The sequence below is a fragment of the Poecile atricapillus genome, chromosome W (assembly GCF_030490865.1).
Source record: "Poecile atricapillus isolate bPoeAtr1 chromosome W, bPoeAtr1.hap1, whole genome shotgun sequence".
In the NCBI taxonomy this organism is placed as follows: domain Eukaryota; kingdom Metazoa; phylum Chordata; class Aves; order Passeriformes; family Paridae; genus Poecile; species Poecile atricapillus.
In genome coordinates this window covers 56,712,825-56,733,165 of record NC_081288.1, presented here as the reverse complement: position 1 = coordinate 56,733,165, position 20,341 = coordinate 56,712,825, and the positions used below count along the sequence as shown (strand labels likewise).

The 20,341-nt window shown below is 37.8% G+C and overlaps 1 protein-coding gene across 4 annotated transcripts in view; it reads right to left on the bottom strand.

Moving 5' to 3' along the window:
- Positions 1 to 234: 234 nt before the first annotated feature.
- LOC131591825 (plexin-B2-like) overlaps positions 235 to 20,341 on the bottom strand; it is a 252,128-nt gene continuing 232,021 nt past the window's right edge. For all 4 annotated transcript variants that reach the window (XM_058862904.1, XM_058862907.1, XM_058862906.1 and 1 more), the window contains 10 exons: positions 19,127 to 19,283; positions 17,990 to 18,090; positions 16,885 to 16,969; positions 10,881 to 11,035; positions 9,048 to 9,208; positions 8,355 to 8,502; positions 7,794 to 7,858; positions 7,030 to 7,105; positions 4,905 to 4,979; positions 235 to 2,129 (listed from right to left, as the gene is read on the bottom strand). In XM_058862904.1, coding sequence (XP_058718887.1) covers positions 2,025 to 2,129; positions 4,905 to 4,979; positions 7,030 to 7,105; positions 7,794 to 7,858; positions 8,355 to 8,502; positions 9,048 to 9,208; positions 10,881 to 11,035; positions 16,885 to 16,969; positions 17,990 to 18,090; positions 19,127 to 19,283 — 1,128 coding nt within the window. In that variant the 3' untranslated portion in view covers positions 235 to 2,024. The remainder of the gene's footprint in view (positions 2,130 to 4,904; positions 4,980 to 7,029; positions 7,106 to 7,793; positions 7,859 to 8,354; positions 8,503 to 9,047; positions 9,209 to 10,880; positions 11,036 to 16,884; positions 16,970 to 17,989; positions 18,091 to 19,126; positions 19,284 to 20,341) is intronic.

Sequence of the window (20,341 nt, the reverse complement as noted above, 5' to 3'; positions counted from 1 at the left end):
CTCACTCTGGTATTTTGCACTACATCCTTGCTTCTCCAGAGTACTGTTATTTTTCAGAGCAAATGCCAATAAAAAGGGCATGATGTCAGGCATTCCATCTGCAGGATGTGCCGCACTCCTCCATTCCCAACCACAGACTGATGGACGCTGCTGCTCCATCACTCCCTGAGGGAGCATTACAAATCCTCTCAACACCCATCCCCCCAGTTTCAGGAAAGATCCACTGACACTTGGTGGAAAAAAACAACATTGTATTTGATTTACAATTAACAGGATTTACAAATAATGAAAAAGAAACAGATTAGCCATGAAATTAGGATGCCTTTGTTGATGAAAGAATAACTGGCAAAGCACCTTCCTGTAGAAGTCATATAGCTCAGTCCTAAACAGTATAAAATAACTTACAGCCCAGGCAGGTTCAGGAATGATTATAGACAAATGCAAGAAGTCGAGTACAAAAAACCAAAAAAAACCACTCACAGCCTACTGGGCAGGAAACCAGTTCTGGTGAGGCTTTTGATTTTCAGAAACTGCAGGAAAGGCCCACTGACAAATACCAGGAAAATTTCAAAATGGGAGAAAAAAAAAATATCAACAGACAGTAAAAGTCAGTGTGTGACAACCTACCAGGCAGGGAGAGCGGGTGGCAGACACTGCATTAGCTTGCTGAGAGTCAGCAGAGTCCCGGTGCTTGGCAGGACAATGAACGAAGGAGTACAGATGGCAGCACTTCATTAAAATGCTACTTTACTGCCAAAAACTTGCAAGACAAAGAGAAGTAAAGTTCTCTGATGTGCAATACAGCAATTTAAGAAGACGTACCTAACTTTTTGATTTGTACGGAGCTTACCTATATTGTAAACACACACTTTCTGACAAGTTATTTCAATTTTCTTTGCTATGGATTATAGTGTGTATTCAATCAAATGCAGCATTCCAAGGCTCAAAACTGACCGAGTGGTTTTCAATAGATGGGTATATGATTTTTCCAATATCATACTAGTATTTTACATCACAGATACAATAAAAACAAGTGATGGTATTTCTAGGACAGTTCCAAGATTCAAATAAAAAATCATCAGAACCATTCTAAAATAGGATATTATACATAACCAAATCATGTTAAACAGCACACTCTCGGCAAGCAGCTAATTACAAGCATTCTGCTGGTCATGTTTTTCACACAAAAGTCATTCAATAGCACATAAATACTTATTTTTCTGATCTGCTTCTTTTTACAAAACCATTCATCAGATTCACAGAATTAGTACAAGTAAGGCACATTAGCATATATCATAAAACTCACAATAATAACAAAGAGTTTTAAAGTTTTAAGGACTAATTCCTTCTTTGCAGTGATTTCTGAACTGAACAAGACTTCATCAGTAGAACTCTTCTACACATTACTCTTATTTCTCTCACAGCCAACTGTGGTGGGTGCAATACTGTGCATCACCATTGAGATAAAGAATTAAATTTAGAACCATATGTGGTAGCAAATCCCATTTTTACATCTTGCAGAGAAATTGGATGCTTTATTCACTATGTTCATTATAAGCACAGACCAAGCTTTAGAGCTCTATGGAAGTCAATTTCCAGTTATCAAAATAAAAGGGGATATTGCATGTGTCTCTGAGTATGTTATTGTTTTCCTAGTACAAATATTGCTTAAGGTAGAAAGGATGCTATAGTATTGAATTTACTTGCATAACGAATCCTAAATGCTGATGTCTCAGATTCTACTAAATCAAAAGAACTATAGGTTTTTCTTCTTCCACCCCCCACCCTGCTCCCAACCAAAGGACTCTCTTTCCCACAGAAGATTCATTTACACACAACACAGCTTTTAATTAGAAGCATAATTTACAGTAAAAATTCTTTACATTACACCTCTGCTATCAAAAAACCATGAAATTTTTCATTTAAAGTTGTAATTATACATTAAAAAATAGAACACTATTTCCTTAACAGGAAGAATGAATTTGAACATCTTCAGATCAGATTTCTTTATTGCGGCTTTTGAGTCAAAGGTCAGTCACTTTATTCTCTAGCGCAGCTGCTATTTGCTGTAAACGGAAGGCAAGCTGCATTTTTTGTGCAGCTGGATCCTCTTCAAGTGCATTTATAATCTGGAAGATATAAACACAGAAAGTTTAGAATAATTTAGCTTAAAATGTATGACATAGTTCTGAGACCAAGTGTTTGATACTACTTTGATTTTTAAGAGTCTTTTGTTTCACTCTGTACCAAAGTCCATATATTAGGCCCCATGTTCTAATTTTTCACAAAGACAGTAAAAATGATTGTCTCTGTTACTTTATCTAAGTTGCTGTAATGTTTCCCATTATGTTGTGATACAAGCAAATGAATAGGTAGTACTTTATCTTGTAAAATATTACATTCCAAGATGGAGCAGGCAGGGGAAGAATTTCCTTAGAGCTATTTAAGAAACAGTGCTTTTACTTACAGTGCACCCTACAAAGCTTAAGGGTCATTTACCATCAGTAATTATATCCCATCCCCAAGAGCTTTAGTTATGAGAAGCTCCTGGGTGGTCCATGCAGAGGCATATGGTAGGACAGCGCAAGGTCTCCTGTGTCTGTACGCAATATGAGGAATAAAGCCAGCAGCTCCCTTTTGGCTCTTGGCAAGAAGTGCCAAGACTCTGGCCCAGCACAACATAGTTCAGGAAAGCAAAGAGCTCCTCAGAGGAGCCCCCAGCATCCTGCAGCTTCTGCTGTACAGAATATATATAAGAGGATATGATTCTTAAGACACAAGGGATTTGAAAACTAGAGCCAGTAAAGGTCAGCTGTTATGAGAAGGCTTCTCTTCAAATAGAGTTTTTTAGGGCTTCCCAGATCAAATTCAAAAGGTTTTGAAAGATTTTCATTTTCACCATCCTTTAGGAAAACTTTCCCACCAGCTATTAGATTTCTCCATTAGAAAAATGTGTTACATGACAAAACCATTCCTTTTCTAGAATTGGTTTTATTAATATAAGTCTGACAGTGTAATCAAGCAGAAACCTTTAGCACTGTTTAAATACTATAGAAACTTGCAAGTACAAGGACTGGAAAAATGGCATTTGCCTGTCACTACCTGTCGTTTTTATTACTTCTTGAACATCACTGATAATGGAGATTAATGCAGTCAGAATCAATCTAGCCAATAATTTCACTTTGAAGGGCTGGTATAGTGTTTGTATTCCAAAACTGGAGCAAATTTGTTTAGAAATAATTATTTTAATGAATTTGTTTTTAAATGTGAACATATTTTTACTAGACAGACTTAATAAACACTTATTGCAGTATTTAAACTGTGCCTAATTTAATTTTATATTGTTTCCTTAATTTAAACAATTATATCTAGCTGTAACTCCTCAAATCTAGACTAAATAATTCATGATTATCTCTACTGGTGAATATATCCTTCATATAAATGTGGACAATTAGAATGTACCCATTCAGTCATTGTCAAGCCCTGCAGAGATGCAGAAGGTACAGCACATGCTGGGAACCACTGTGTCAGTAATAAAGACAAGGGCAGCTGCAAAATGTTCCAATTTATGCAAATTAAAACATTTTCATGGAAAATAAATAGGCTTGATTAATTTTACTGGATGGTTCTTGACAGAATATCTCCACAATTCTGAATTAGCAGCCTTTTCATCAGATGCACCTCATTGTTACACAGTGATGTAAATGGAAGGGAAGAGCCACTGATGAAGTCCCACAGGCTGGTGACTCTGCCTGAGGTGTGGATGAATCAGGGATTTTCAGCTCATCTGTCATTCAGGGTCCCCGGGTGTTTGTGTAAGAGGTCAAACGATGGACACATTTGGGAAGGTGCTGAAAGCCAGCTTAGCACTGGGGATGAGGGGTGAGGGAATGCCACAGGGTTGGCCTACATTCCTCTGTCTGCTTCTTCCACTGGCCATCACTGCAAGACTTCTCAGGGTGATTTGATTTTCCCTGCTTGCATCTGTTTAAAAGCTGCAACAGGCTGGCTGCTCCTGTATAAAGCAGCTGCAGTGAAGGATGTGACTCACTGTCTTTAGTGCTAAATGTAAGTGAAAACATCAACTGTGCTGAGAGGTGCAAGACTAACCGAGTAGAGCTCACATGTGCTGTGCTCCTTTTTGATTCGGCATCTGTTCTTACTTGCTTTAATTCTGAGAGTTCTCTGGAGGCATTCATTTCCATGGAAACCTTTGAATAAAAGTTTCCTTCTCTCTTTTTGTTTTCAGATTAAGTTTGGAGAGCCATAGCCACAGCCCAACTATTCTGGGATATTCTTTGTCCCCCTTTCCACAGGGTGTGAAAAACCTAAAAAACTTTTGAAACTGAAGCTGTGAGCCTGCTTTTGAATCAGGCTACATTCAACAGTCATTCTACTTTGGTTTACCTTAGGCAGGCACTTCACTTGGCATGGCAAAACAGGGATGGTATCATGCATGGAAGTTTAAAGAGCTTTTAATTTGAACTAATAAAAAGGACATGGCTCCAATTCCTACAAACAAAACAAGTTTAATGGATTGTTCCTAATAAAAAGCACACTGTCTTGAAACTTGATATAACATGACTTTTTGCTTGGTGGCATCCTTATATACTTATTAGGATGGTAGAACTGAAGAGAAATGGTTTTAAAGTCTATTTCTCTTTCAGAGCTTGTTAAACTATCGCTACCAAAACCAGATAGCCATAATGAAATTGTTTGTTTATAAGGACATTCTCTTGACCAGCATCATTGCCAAGCAGGGTATATAACTGCAAGGTTTTTGTTCAGCACTGCTTTTACTTGATTAGTCAGTGAAATCCAAAAGTCACTCCTTTAAACTAATGTTAGCCTTCATAATGTTTTACCATTGATATTAAAGCATGAAAACAAAAGCCAAAACTTACCTCATCATAGTATTTGTTAGTGTACTGGTAGAGTTGGTGTAGAGCCACAAGCGTGTTTAAGGAATCAGTATGTGCCTGTTAACATAAGCAGGCAGCAAACATGTCAATATAGGATCACACACAGCTGAAAGTTATGCACGTGCACAACTGTTGGGTACAATTGACAAGATTTCCAAAAGCAAGCTCTGTGTTTAATTTTGTTAAATGACACTTGGGGCAGAGAAAAGGAGTGATAAAACTTTTGTTTGGTGTTTTTTACTCCAAGACTTTCCCTCTGGTATTCTTCCAGCCTGCCCACAACTCTTAACATTGGAGGTGGAAGATATTTTGAACTCTGAACATCAAACCACAAGCTACAGCTCAAACATCTGTTAACAGCATGGGTGTGAAAAGCTTAAGTATTTACTCAGTACAATCTACATATTGTTGAGATCTTAAGCATTGGGTCTGACACAGTCATCATGGTGTTTGAAATCCTTTCTCCAGCTCTTTTTACAGCCTGGAAATTATTTGCACCCCACTACAGCAAAGGGGTAATTCATCAATATAATGAGCACACATACATTTGGAAAAAGCCACCTGAATCATGAAGATAGAAAGGTGGGGGGGGGGGGGGGGGGGTGTGGTGAGAAGAGAGAGAGAGAGAGAGAGAGAGAGAGAGAGAGAGAGAGAGAGAGAGAGAGAGAGAGAGAGAGAGAAAAAGGCCTTCAAATGAAGCAGGAAATAACCCTTCCATTACCTCATCTTCCCCCTGCCCCCACGCATATGACTTATTTAGTGAATGTGCTCTACCTGTCTGAACAGATGTTCTTCATTCAAATGTGTAGGATTCAAGTCTCTAGTTACGCCTTTAGTCTTTTAAGTTAGTTAAGAAAATGAAGAATTGCAAAATATTGCTACTGGCATAAATGATTACCCAAGGGATAAAGCAGAAGAGAAACATCCATCTTTCCTTGCTCTATAAAAGTCACTTCTAGAGCTGGTCAAAATTTGCAGTGTTCAATCACTCCTTCCATATTAATTCTTATCATAATTTATAATGAAAATAGAAAGGAAGAACAGATCCTGCCAATGTTAAAATATTATATTGAATTTACTTTTAATCACCAAATGTTCTAATTTTATATGCGTCTCAATTTATGTAATAAATAAAGTGAACTGTAAAATGAAATGTCACTGCAGATGAGTTTTGTAGTGAATGACTGAAAATAGAAATGCTCTCATGAGGATGTTGATCTGCAAAATGTTAGGTCCTAAGGGTACTGAAATAAACAAACCACAAAAAATTCCCCAAACATCCTCCTTACGCTAGAACTCTTCAACTAAATTAAGCAAATGTGCAAACCAGCTGGTAAGTACACTGCCTTCCTGCTTAAGCTAAACAACATCTTTAGGACTGGTGAGGGCCTCTCCTGGTTCTCCAAGTTAAATAGAGTGCTACAAAGGCAAGAGCCCGCTCGAGTTGAGCTGAGCTGCAGAGCAGACAGGCTCTTTCAAGACTGAAGCAGGTTTTGTAAATGACTGTTCCACTCATCTCCAATTGCAGTCCCAGATAGCAACCACCCCACTGGCTCTTCCCAAATAACCTACAATGCAAAAACTGCCACTGAGCGAGCACATGATGAACTTCTCCCATGTAGCATAAAGCAGAAACATTGTCCCTGTATAGACAGTTCTAAAATATGCTACACTTAATGTACACACCTCATATTTAGTTTCTGGAATCTAATTTTTCCAGTGGTAGCACTGTGAATTCAATCTCTACTCATTATCAGTATGATAAACAATAAATGACAATGCTAAAAATCCTCTGTATGCTGTAGAGAGAAAGCACAATTCAAGAGTGCTATAATTTTTCCACAATGGTTGTGAAAAATCCAAATGCTGTGCTCATTCCCTGCATAACTCAGACAGATTAGTGACATTAAGGATTCTTGATTCCATTCAATAATCAACATTTCAAAGGTCTAATAGGCACGACTAGGAGTATTTCAGATATTTATTAAATAACTCATCTGATATTTGCACACACAAAAAACCCCATTTGTTGAGATAGATAAGACAACAAAAACCAGTGCTACACTTGGCTCCAATTTCTCAGCAAGAAAATGGATTATATTCTTACCCTAGAAATCTCTGCTAGATGGGTATTCATGTCTTGGTCACTCACTGGCACCATCTGACGAATACCTTTGTAGTAACTGCAAGAGATTTAGGAAGATTTTCAGTTAGGTAAAAGAAATTACGTCTGTCTGGTAATTCTGCCATTATTTCAAACATGTTTCCTTACTAACACAGGAGATATTCTACCACAACAGACCAATGCTTCCTCAATAATCCTGCCCTCCAACATTAGCACTTTTGCAGTAGATGCAAATCATACCTGATTGTACAGAAATGTACCACAGGAAAAAGATCTATAATTGCAGATAATGATTATTCTAGGTCTTAAAACTGGCAAGAGTTTTGTTCTGTGGCAGATCTTCCATGATATTAACAGAATTTCCAATTAGTAAATGAATAAAGTCAGACAGAATAGAAAAAATATGTTTCTGAAAATGTATTCAGGACTTGGTCTCTACTGAGTTACGGAAGTGCAGCATTTGTTATCTAGATCGTGTGGGTAGCAACTATGACTGCAGAAAACAGCATCATATTTTCTCCTGAATAAATCTATTCATCTAACTGTATAGACAAGAATATACACTGGGTCATAATGGAGCTCCATTTCAACTCTGCCAATGCCACCACCAAGGGGATCTTTAAACATTTGGGTGTGAAATTCTTAATATTTTACAGCTGACTTTGACTATATCAGCCTTCCATTTTCCTCTTACACAGGCTTCAAATCTTAACAACTGAATAACCATGAAAGGAGTTGATACTTACTCTTCCACCATTTTCTTATAGTTAGAGATTTCTTTCGCATAAAGTAATTTATTACTTGGAGAATCCTGAAAAATTTAGAATAAAGAAAAATGTTATTTATGAACACTTCTAGGAAGCAATAAAAAGTCAAGAATGTAAGATCAAGCCTTTATACTCACATACATTTGAGTTTTACAGCTATTAACATTGGGATACTTATTAACATGGGTGGGATTATTTAATAAAAAGATGATGTTTACACATGGCATTACTGCTGAGTTTTACAAATGTATCTATGCAAGGTGATAGTAAATTATTGGTGAACCTGACATAATCAGTTCTTAAACATGCTTTTCATAAAAGTAGTTGCTATTTTCTCCTTTTTCAATTGTATCTATTGTCAGACTACACAGAAATACTGACAGTTCACCAACCTGTTAAGTGGTGAAATGTTAACTTCATTATAAAACTAAAAAGAAACGATCAAGGCTGTATCTCCTCAGAGAATGGGTATTGTCTGTGAGGATGCCCTTTGTCTGTCAGGCATGAGCACAGTCAGGATGTAGAATGCAAATTACTTACTCTGCTTAATTTGTGCTCTGTTCTTGTGCAAGCATCCATGAAAGTCTGTGCAATGACTGACAAGGAAGCATCCACTACTTCATGAACGTGAACATCAAAGATGAAATGGGGATTTTTCAGTATGTTTACCCAGAATCTAAGAGGCAAGCTGCAAAACAAGGAAAAATATAAATAATCCTTTTTACACAATAAATATTCTACAACAAGAAAATCACATGGAACTGAGTATGGGCTTTGCATTTTACTCTCCTCATAACAGTGGGTTCCATGCCTGAAAACCATCTCTTTACATTTCTCAGAAAAACTCACATGAGAAGAATCTTGAGTACCCCAAAAGAGCAATGAAGGATGCATGTGTGATTAGAGAAACTATCAAGTAGCATGTGTTAGATTTTGTGATTTGACAGGTAAATCTAGTCCCATTTGCCTCTTGCTTTCCTCTTCTCTGAGGAAAGACAAAAATAAAACACAGTAAATCTGCCACTAGCAATCCCATAGGTAACCCGGATTAATTTTTTGCTGCTTCTAGGCATACAGGGAATCTTTTTCATCACACAAACATATTATCTCAAGTAAAATGATTCTGAGAATTATAAATGACATTTACTTTGATTTGTGGTTAGAGTGCCAGTATATACCTGGGTATTATACTCTTATTTCTCTGCAATACAAGTATGACTGCTCATATTGTACCTGTTCGTTTTCCATATGTGAATGGTATCTTCATCCTTGATGTCGTGTTTTTCTGCTTGCTCATCAAGAAAGTCAAAGAAGTACTTCACAGCTGGTGGCACCACATGGTTTGAGTTGAGCACACTATGAAAGAAGTCATCTACAAACTGCTGAAGTGTCCCCTAAAAGCAAATTTTAAAAAATCAGTTACATTCGTGCTACAAGCTGAACTCAGCATCTTTCATTCCTATGCACATAATCCAGTTGTGTCACTGATGGCCTTTATCCTGAGTGCTAAGAGTGACAAAAAGCAAACAATTTCTTAGAGCAGTGACTTTGTAAACTGCCAACACAGTAAAGATCTAGAGCACAATTTTATGTTCTAGACTCAAAGGCTGTGACCTCACCAGAGGTCCTATGGTTTGCACAGAAAGGCGTGCCTTCTGCTTGACAGAAGAAGCAGAAATTGGTTGCTACATTTACCCATTTAGGTTTGTTGTGCACATAAATAATTTTTAGCCACTTTTTAATGGTTTTGCAGCCTCCCACATCCAGTTTCTCTCACACCAGAGCACTGCAATTTTTAGAAAGAGACTGGGAGGAAGAAGTACCAGTGAGCATTTGCCCTTTTTGTTTAAGGGCAAGCACATGGGTCTTATCAGACACCCAGTCTGAGTCAGCTTCATGAGATCCATGGAACCCAAGGAATGAAGTGTCCAGAAGGGCTGTGCTCTTGGATTCCTGCATCTGCCTGGATCTTAGTAATGGCAACCTCAGAGACTGTCCCCTTGTTTTGGGGAGGACCCTATTGAGGCCACATAGAATTCATCCCCAGTCAACTGATTCGCCCTACAGACACATTTGAAGGACTGTGTCTTCTTTCCAACTATGACTCCAGCTGACAGCCTCCAAACAGGGAAGGGACTCAGATGGCAAGGAGCTCTAAGACATTCTACTGTCAGCCAGAACACACAAGTCTCAGGTTGAAGGGGTAGCTGTGACCTCAGCTGTAACACCTCACCAGCATTTTATGAGTCAGTAAAGCTCCAGACTGGTAATCATCTATAAAATGGCTATTGGGAATACAAAGCAGTGGCTTTATTAACAGAAAAAAGGGATGCAAGCATCTTTTTTGGCTCTTCATCATAAGTCTATGTCACCTATCCGAAGAGTTTCCTTTCTATCCACTTCCATGCTTGGACAAGTGGTCTTAGCTGGAGCCAGACCGACTTGATTTTCACAAAAGGAGCTTGGCTTTGTAGCCATTAAATACATTATATTACATTAAATACATTATATATATTATATTAAATACATTATTCTAAATTCTTTCTATAAGGATAAATGTTTCAAAAAGTTATTTTGCTCATTATCAGTTCTTCAGTATAGGCACTCTAAAATAATAAAATATTAAAATATCCTAAAAGGACTATTATTATTTGGAAACTTTTTTTGGGGGGGGTTTTATTGGAACATTGATCACATACAAGAACAGGGAAATATAAGGCTCTGTAGGAGTTTATAAAGCATTCAGTTCAAAAGAAAACCCAACAAAGTATTATCTAAACAGGCAACACAGAGCAGAATATCCATCTTTGTCTTGCAGGGAAAATCCTTCTTTAACGATCACGTAATCATGGTTCTCAGCTTTGATCAGGAGTTGTACTCTATCACTTTCCCAGTAATGTTCCTCAGGGCATATTAATTACTTGAAGCCTTGAACACTGGCTTGTATGTACATGACACATATTCCAAATCACAGCCAAACTCATGACTAATATTTGCATCTATTTCCTCAGTTGTATCTCAAAATCTGTACAAATAAGGTGTAACTACAGCACATCTGAACCCTACCTTCACAGAAAGAAGTCTGGTCAGGTAGATTTCTGTAATAGCTTTGGTCCTCTCTTTTTCTTTCACACTGCCCCGCTTTGATTTACCTTCATCCATTTCATCCACTGGCCGGACTAGATGCCAGACCTTATTTTCATCTTCCAGGAGTGCATGCCCTAAAAACAGTAATTACAATAATTATAAAAACCACCCAACCCCAAAACAGCAACACAGAAGGAATCATATACATATATACATGTTCCCTATCTTTAACATACCTGTCCTCTTGCCAAGGGGATCTAGATTACTCTCTTACTGTCCAACATATACAATTCAAGTACTAAATGTTCAGTGGCACAGAGCTGAAAAAGATAGCTTTTGTCAAGACCAAAGGGAGAGGAAAGAATCACATCATAGGAAAACTCCTGTTTGGTCATTGTGCTGGTTCAAGCCAGGACAGGGATAATTTTTGCAGTTGCCAGGACGGGTCATGGCTGGGACACAGAAGTTGTTCCATATCACCTCATGCCATTGTCACAGGTGGGGAGAAGGGAATCTCCCCTGGAGAGAAAGTTCCTTTCAGTGGAGTAAGTGTGGAGGGAGCAGTGGGGTAATGCCAGTTTCAAGCTGGAGGGAGTAGGGTGAGTAGCATGACAGAGGGAGCAGTCAGGTACTGTCTGTTGTTGGGGGTTTCCATGGTGAGCAATAGCGCCTCTTTTCTTCTATCTGCTGTCATTAGTTTTCTTTTCTGATCGCATTGCTGTTTCCAGTAAATTGTTGTTATCTCAACCCACAATTTATACATTTTGTGTCTCCCACTGTCCTCTCCATCTCACTGCAGGGGAGGGGGAGGTGGAAGGGGAAGTGAGCAAGCAGTGCTTGGAGTGGTAGAAAACTAAATTGGAGAATACCATTCCTAAATTTGTGAATTCTTGAAAACATGATCGAGTTATAGAATCCTAGCTAGGTCTGACCCCATTGCCACCACAGAAATACCAATTGCAGTCTACTCCTGGTACAACCTTTTTTTTAGGTAACACTATTACAATTCATATCTTTACCCCAGTTGCTGAGGTCGAAGTATGGTACCTCAGTTCAAACCCTCCTTTTATCAGCATTTGATAAGCACTACTTTGTTGCTGTGTGGAGGAAAAATACATCCCTTCACTGAGATGACATGAACTCCAGCAGCCAGATATAATGACTGAAGCAAATTCATATCCATTATATTAAGATGTTTTTAAAATTTGTTTGTCAGTATTCATAGGTTACACCAGAGGGAGGGACTCTGCTTTGTGTTCCAAGAAGCAGAAAGAGGAGTAAGAACTTGGGTGATAGTGACAGCTGGTCTGGTTACAGTGCCTCACTGTGCTACCTGGGGCTTGGCCGTGCACTTGGTCCTGGGGCTTGGACCACCGACCACACAGTGGAAAAAATCAGTTTTATATTTCAGCATCAACATAATTGTCCAGACAAACTCCATGCCTAAGGATCTTCTGTTATAAACAGTTCTAAAAGACATGATACCATTGTTTTAACTTGCCATTAATATTCCTTGAAAAGGGTTTCTGTGTCACTTTAAAATCTCCTGGTTTTGTTTGTTCTTCCTTTGGTTCCTGAACTTTTGCAACTACTTGGCATAGTCCCTAAAATCAATGGCACTTTTCCAGTGGAAATTATTGAATCAGCACATTTAAAATCATTGATATCTTAAAAATATGGAAGTTATTTTTCCTATAAAAATTGTAATTCAGCCCCATTGTACAAATTATTTTGCATTCTGCCAAGTTTTATGCCTTAATATACACCTCTAACATAACTGAATCCCAGTTACAATGCAAAATATCAGTTTTTAATTGCATTAACTTTGACCATAATAGTTTATTAACTAAGTTCCCCAACAGCTACATTGAATTCTCCAGCTTGCATGTACATTCAATATTTTACATCACAGGGGAAAATAACATTTAAGAGTAATCTGGCTAAGCCAACATTTTTGCTTGAATCTACTTTATATATTCTCATGGAAAGCATTAGTTATGCAGTCTTCTGGGACATTTACTTATTTTTAACAAGGTAGGGAAGAAATATAAATCCAACATTAAATCACATTGTCCTTTGAGAGTCCTTAATTCAACTTGGAAGTTCATGTGAATGAAGTCAGAAAAAATAAAAGCTATCACTTTATTTTGAAGCAGTTGTGATTTCACAATAGATGCCATTCATGGCAATCATCTGCCAGTACAGTAAGAATCACTGCTGGCTGGGCATGAAGTATGGAATGTCTTTTGCAATCCCTGTTACTTACTTTTTATTTACTTACTGTTATTTACTATTTATTTAACCTTATTATGTCAGTTGTTAGGTACTCTCCTGCTTCCTCCTTTGAGTTAAAGGAATTTAATCTCTCTTTGCCCTCCTGATGAAAAATGGTCTCAAGTTTAACTTTGGACAGAAGAGGAAGCAGCTAAACGGGTTTCCACTGAGATTACTGGCTCTTACATGCAGCTGAGATTGTTCTGTGTTTGTTTAGCAGCAGCAGAATTGGCTACAAGTGGAATAGTAGTTATTTCATAGGAAAGTAAGGATTAGGAGACTACAGCTCAACCAGATGAACTTCTGCAACCTGAAGATCTCACTTCATTGCTATAAATAGCAGGAAGAAAGAGGAAGAGAAATTCAGAACATGGACCAACAAAACATGTTAGCAATATGGTTGCTAAGAGAAAATAACAGTTCTGTGAGATAATATTTTCCTCAGTGGGAAAGTAGGAAATGAAGAAAATAAAAGATAAATAAAACCTCCTTTTTATCTTTTTAGTCACACTAAGCATCAAACTGTAAGCAGGAAGAAGATTGTGTCCAGGGGGTGAAATGCTTCCCCCTGAGCTCTTTGTCTTGGCCCTTGGGCATTCTTTGGCCAATATAAAATAATTATTGGGGTATTGGGGGGATGTTAATGGCAGCTGACTAATTATAATGATAGGAACCATGATGTAAACATCAGGCAATGTAGCCCCTTTCCCCTTGTGTGACCTGCAGCAAATTATCTTCCTTACAGTCTCCTCTACCATGAATACTGCTCCATGGAGATGAAGGAAAGGCTGTCCTAATAGATCTGCTAATTAGTATTTCTGATCTGCAGCCCTGTTTATTTTTATTCCGAATTAAAACAGGAAAAAACCCAACAAAACAAAAAAAGACCCAAAACCAAATATTAGGAAAAAACACCCCAAATAACAGAATGTGTTGTTTTGGTTTATAGTTCAGTACAGAAATACTAGTATGAAATCACTGGAACCATTCTCCTTCTTAATACAAATTAGTAACTGCATTTATTGTCTCCAGAAGTGTAAGATGGTGCATTTAATTTGTCACAATCTCCAGCTTCCAGTGTCTTCCTGTTAGAAGCTCTGAATAAAGGCAGCATAGAAGCAATGCCAGGTTTTAGAGCAACATCTCTGAACATGGTTTTACATTTTCAGTTGGTGCAAAGCCTCCTACTTTGGCTGACAGTCAATGGCTTCAGCTGACACTTCTCAATGCAAAAGGTGCAAGTTAATGAGACTGAATAAAAGGAAATCCACTTCGTCACAAGCCTCATTCACAGTCAGGATAGGATTTCTGTTTATTCAAACTCTGTAAATCCATTGCCATATAAATGTGTATGTGTGGGAGGGGAAGACTGATCCTCTCCTCTCCCTTTTATACACAGGGTCTCACAAATCATGGTCACAGCAGTCTCTCACTTTGTACAAGCTTTGTAACATTTTATAGCTTTCCAACAGAACAAGTTGGCACCAGATAGCTCTGAGGACCTTACAGTGCTAAAGAAAGCAGGGTAGCTTGGCATGAAACACTGTCATCCCAAATTTGTACGCTACCATGGTACAAGACAGATGTGGAGAAGAAACATGGTGGAAGCTGTTTGCACTTGATACTTTGGGATCTGAATTCTCTGCAGACTTTTCTCTCACATACAAGAGCTCTTGTGTGACAGCACTGTCCCCAGAAGTCTGTTTTTCTTTTACAATTTAGTATGCCACACAGATAACTAAGGAATTCACCTTGGAGTACAGATCATGCTTGTTCAAAGAGCTTCATCATACTGAATGATATAATTGCGGAGAAGGAGGAAAGGAAAAAAATCTAACCCAAGAAAAAAAGAAAAACATGTGATCTGGTCCTCTACTGCCCGCCACAAGGGTAGAGAGGTGAGGAGGATGAAGATTGTCAGTCCAGAACAGAAGGCTGACCACTATTCCATATTTAGGAAGCAAAGCAAGTTAAGGGCAACACCAGGCTGCATTCACAGTCCACTCCACTTCTTTATAGGTGAGGTGACTATAGCCCCAGCCACCAGTGCAACCAAACTGAACAGGGACCAGGACCTTGCCTGGCTGCAGTCCACTGCATTAAACTGGATGGCTTTGTAAGTTAACATGCTGGGTTGGCACCTGCTGCGACAGAACAGCCACTGCTTGGCCAGCTATGCCAGGCACCTGCAGTAAAAGGGTGAGAACAGCCACAGCAGTGTAGACATGACCATTAGATGGCTCTTCTTTCTGGTGGTAAAAGTTTCAAAAGAAAGAATCCAGGACAGAGTAAAAAGTAAACAGTAAGTAATTCTGCCTGTATTAATTTCCTGTAAAGTCTGAACCTTTCTGCTAAATAGCCATATATGTCAGAGCTATCAGCTGAGACCCATCTTTTTGAAAAATGTACATTTCTGGCATATTATTTCCAACCTCCTAAACTACCCAGCCCTCGAAACATATTAAATCTAAGATCAGTAAATCTGTTTAAAGGAATGAAACTATTAGGTGAAGTAATGGCCTTTGCAATCAGTGCTAGACAGAAAGGCATATCAAATGAGTTCATGGGAGGAAGAATGATCTCACACAATTATTGTTCCATAAATCTAACTTCTACCTCATGTAAAATAACTGAATATAAGAATAAAAAACTCCAGAGAAACTGAACATCTGAAGTCAGTAAAGAAAATACATGTGACAGGGAACATATACTCACAAGTAAATATTGCCATAAAAATCTGAGTGTATTCAAGGCTGTAATGGATATTGTCTCTCAAGATATTTTGAAATATAGAAAATAGGTCTAGACAAAACACAGACATATAAAAGTAAAAGCTTTTAAGATGGGCTGAAAACTAACAGGTTGTCTTCTGTGTTGTGAAGTCCAGCATACTGTAGCAGAGAGCAATACAAGAATTATGCAGCAGATGCATTAGTGATGTGAAAGAGAAGGAGCATTACAAAGAAATTCCTGACACTCACTTACAGAGGATTAAAAACCTCAAAAAGAGCAAACAAATTGTGAAAAACGGTGCATCTAAAGAGACAAAATGCACGGAATGATCAAAGCCAACTAAAAAGCCCTGGGAAAAAACAAGTTAGCATAGCTGGTGAAACATCACTCAAAAGGAAGGGAGACACAAAATCTGAAGGTACAGAGATGAGTTTGCAAGGCAACACAGTTGTAAGAAATGCTACAAAAAATTACATCAGATTCATTATGTCATAGAGAGGAGAGATAGTTTCCACTGTGGTCCATCTAGAACACTGCATTTAATTCTCAGTCTAATAAGAAGTGAAAGAAATTTGAAGAGGAACATGAATAAAGACTGAAGAAAGGAGAAAAAGAGATAAAGCTCTAGGAAGATGAAATGTACAGTTTGACTATAGATGTAGTGTGACTAAACAAAATATGGGAGGAAATATTTAATAAGACTGCTTTCTATTAAGTTGGGCTATGGACTCACAGCAGTTATGATTAAAGTCCTAGGGTTTAAGGCAATAACAATGTTATAAAATTTATAACAATGGTAAAGAAAGTCATTGCAAGTGTACAGTGCATAACACACAACAAATAAACCCTATATAGTCTGGTGGGGAATATCTAGCTCCATGGAAGTGCCTGATAAACAAAATCAAAGTGGCAGCATGACTTTGTGGGTTTTGACTTCTAGTCATCTTGGGAGGTAGGGAAGCCACAAGATACTTACTTTCCCCTGGGACATCTTGCTGATTATCCTCTGGCTGCTGGGAAATTCCCATTTTTGATAAGATGAGTGTGGCACCATCTCGGACCTTTGAAAATACAAACAGAGATATTCTTTGAAAGAACCATGTGCTACTGAACCTTATTCTTAAACCGTAAACTGGGGTTTCTGTAATTGCTTGCAGGGAATCTGGGACAAATGCTAACCTTCCAAGGCTTCTTGGGCTCTGCAATTCAGAACAGACTCCCTCCCACTCTGTAAGAGATCCCATCAACACCTCCTCTGAGATTACTGAAATACTAGGAGCATCTTTGAGGCTTAAGCACTTCCTTAACCTGGTGTGGGTGACCTCTGGACAAAAATGGGGTTCATCATGAAGAATCAGACTTGTTTTCTTAGAGAAAACTAACCAACTTTTCTCTTTTGCAATCAGGATTAACCATTGTTAGAAAACAATAAATAGCACAAAAATGAAAGATAAGTGGATTGCAAGTGCACAGTATTAAACCTAAAACAGACAGTAAAACACTGTCAACTTCTGCTCTCCTGATTGGGCTTTTGAACAAACCAGACCAACTCAAAATCTATTTAGCAGCACAGCAAGGACAAAGACAATTCTCGGGCGCAGGAAGTAGTGGAGAAAAGGAAAGATGAATATGAGACCTAGCAAAAAGTTGAATGTTCAGAATGGAATTTGGATTTGGATACTTCAGTGTTGAGGAAACCAAGGTGCTGGCATTCAGGTTTTCTGTTTTTATATAAAATGCTTAGACAGAATGTCTAGACTGAGCCTTTCATAGTCCGAACCTTCTACTGACCAGACCCAGACCCGTGTTTTTCTTTTTATTCTTTATCATAGAATTATAGAATGGTTTGAGTTAGAAGGGGTCTCCAAGATTTCCAACTGCTCTTCCACGGGCAGGAACACCTTCCACTAGACCAGGTTTCTCAGAACCCCTTTTAGCCTGGCCTTGAACACTGCCCGGGATGGGGTATCCACAACTTCTCTGGCAATGTAGCAATGAAATTTGTCTATAAACAAATAAAGATTTCATTTATTACAAGAAAACAAATAACAGGTGTGAACAACATTTTTGAAACAGCTTACATTGTAGTGCATTAGTGTGTTGATACGTTTCCATCTGCCATCTCTTTGGGATGTCAAATCCAAGTCCGAGAGGATCTGTGCAGTAGAACCTGGACGCCATTCTAAGGGGTAATTAAAGTGAGAAAAACCAGTTTTTAACCATGTCCAAAAATAACTACTCCAATGTTTTACAGACCCACTGACGCATTGTGAAACATCAAAAGAAGTAATGTAGCACATGCCCCAGTGTGTGGTTTTTATTGCTTAATCATTTGGTCTTTATTACAGAAGTTTGCATGAACTATTCCTAAGCATGCATATGACTTCTGATTATCTTCCATAAAAATGTAAATTCCTTCTCATAGAATTCAATAAATATATACAATAAGATCTGCTATCATTCCAAAACAGAGTAGGATTTCATAGAATAGAAAAGACATTTTAGGGGATTTACTAGTATTTTCTGAAGTGCAAGAATTCCAACTTCTACTTTCAGATTAATGCAGTAATGAAAATATTGAAAAAAAAATATTAATTGGTGCTTTTATTCTGAGTTCATTAGGCCTTTTAAGGAACACCATTTCTTTTTTTTTGTCAAGAAAAGAACAGCAATTTTGAAAGCCTTCAAGGAGGATGATTTTCAGAGACTAAGTGGTACATCATCTCCTAAAAGTGCAGTTCCTGTAAGTTATAATTCTTCTGCATAGCCATCATAAAGGCAACCAAAAATCAGTACCAGTTTCTGAAATTGCATCATTACTTTTCCATCAGTTAATTATCCATGCTGCCATTATCACATTAATTAGTACCTGAGATACTGACTGTCAGACATGAATTCATTTGTGCCACCAGTCATTAACAGACTCTTGCAATGCTGATGACAGTACACCAAAACTTTGATAGTCAAGAAAAACTAACTCTGTAAGAAGACATTAATTTTTAAGGCATATTCAGATTGCTGCAAAATGCTGTATTTTTGCATTCAGCTGAACATGAATTCAGCTTAAAAAAAACCCCCAACAAACCACAACCAAAAAACAAACAACAAACCAAACCATAATCAAGCAATAAAATCCTCTTGTAGACATTTTTTCAGAAAATGCAAAGTCACACAACAGGTCTCACCTGTTCAATATAGTATCACAAGTAACTACATACCAAGAACTACACTGTCAGCTTTTGGCCACTGAGAACATGGCAGATTTCGATAGACTTGGTCTATTATCTTTTCCTTTACTTGTGATATAGTGTCACAGTTCAGCACTTTCACAGGTATGGAATCATTTCCTCCCTCTTGCACATATACATTAACTGTCTGTGAAGAAAAGAATGCACAGGGTTATTAAGGCAAATCAGTGCTGAATTACCTCTGAATCTGTATTTCTGGGTGATTTAAATGCAAACAGTATCTGAAATTCACCAGGCAATGATTATTGCACAGCAAACATATTTGCAATGGGAGTATGGATTATTTAAGGGATTATTTGAAGGATCTTTTGCTGTTATGCAGCCAACCAGCTATCATAAATTCCAGTTAATTTCTCCCACTATGACAAGACAGAAGAAATACAGAATAGATTTAGTCATACCTAATATGCTAATATTATTAAGTCTTGGGAGTTTATTAAAAATACAAGAACAAAGCAGTTGGACCACTGACTCGTTATATGTTTCACATTTAACCTGATAACACTGAACATAAAACAGGCCATGTATTGCGGTGCCCAAATTTCACAAGTTCCCAATAATCATTTGAACTGTACTTTGTTGAACTTGTAGAATATAATGTGCTCTCGTCTTCCTTTATGCTTTCTACATGGGTGTGGTTTTAAAGATGAGCAGACTACTTCTGTACATATGGCAATTTAACATGGCTCAACTGATGAGCAGTGAGTTGTTCAGCTCTCCAAACTTTACCTCCTTTTACCAGCTGTTCATTAAATACGCACACACATACACATATGTATGTACATATAAAAGTGATTTCTATCATCTTATGTATTTGAAAACCTCATTTACTGCCTACTGTTGTCATAATAACTCTAATAGCTCCAGGGAATACACCTAAGTAGCTTACGCTAGTTCTAAAATATTACTGTTTTCTGATAGTATTGATATGGTTTCTTTAATGTTAAAGAGAATTTCTTGAGAGCCTGTAATTTGCTAAATCAAGAGTGATTTTTTGAAAGTAGCTTTTCTATGTAAGTGTCAGTTTCAATATAGACAAAAGCAAATAAGAAAACCATGGCCAGAATACCTCCCCCAGAAGGGAAAAAAAAAAATCCAAAAACCCAAATAGATACTATGAAGAGCTTCTTTCTTTCGCTAGCTGAATTAGCAATACAGCTCAGAGCCCTTGTAGATCTTTTACCA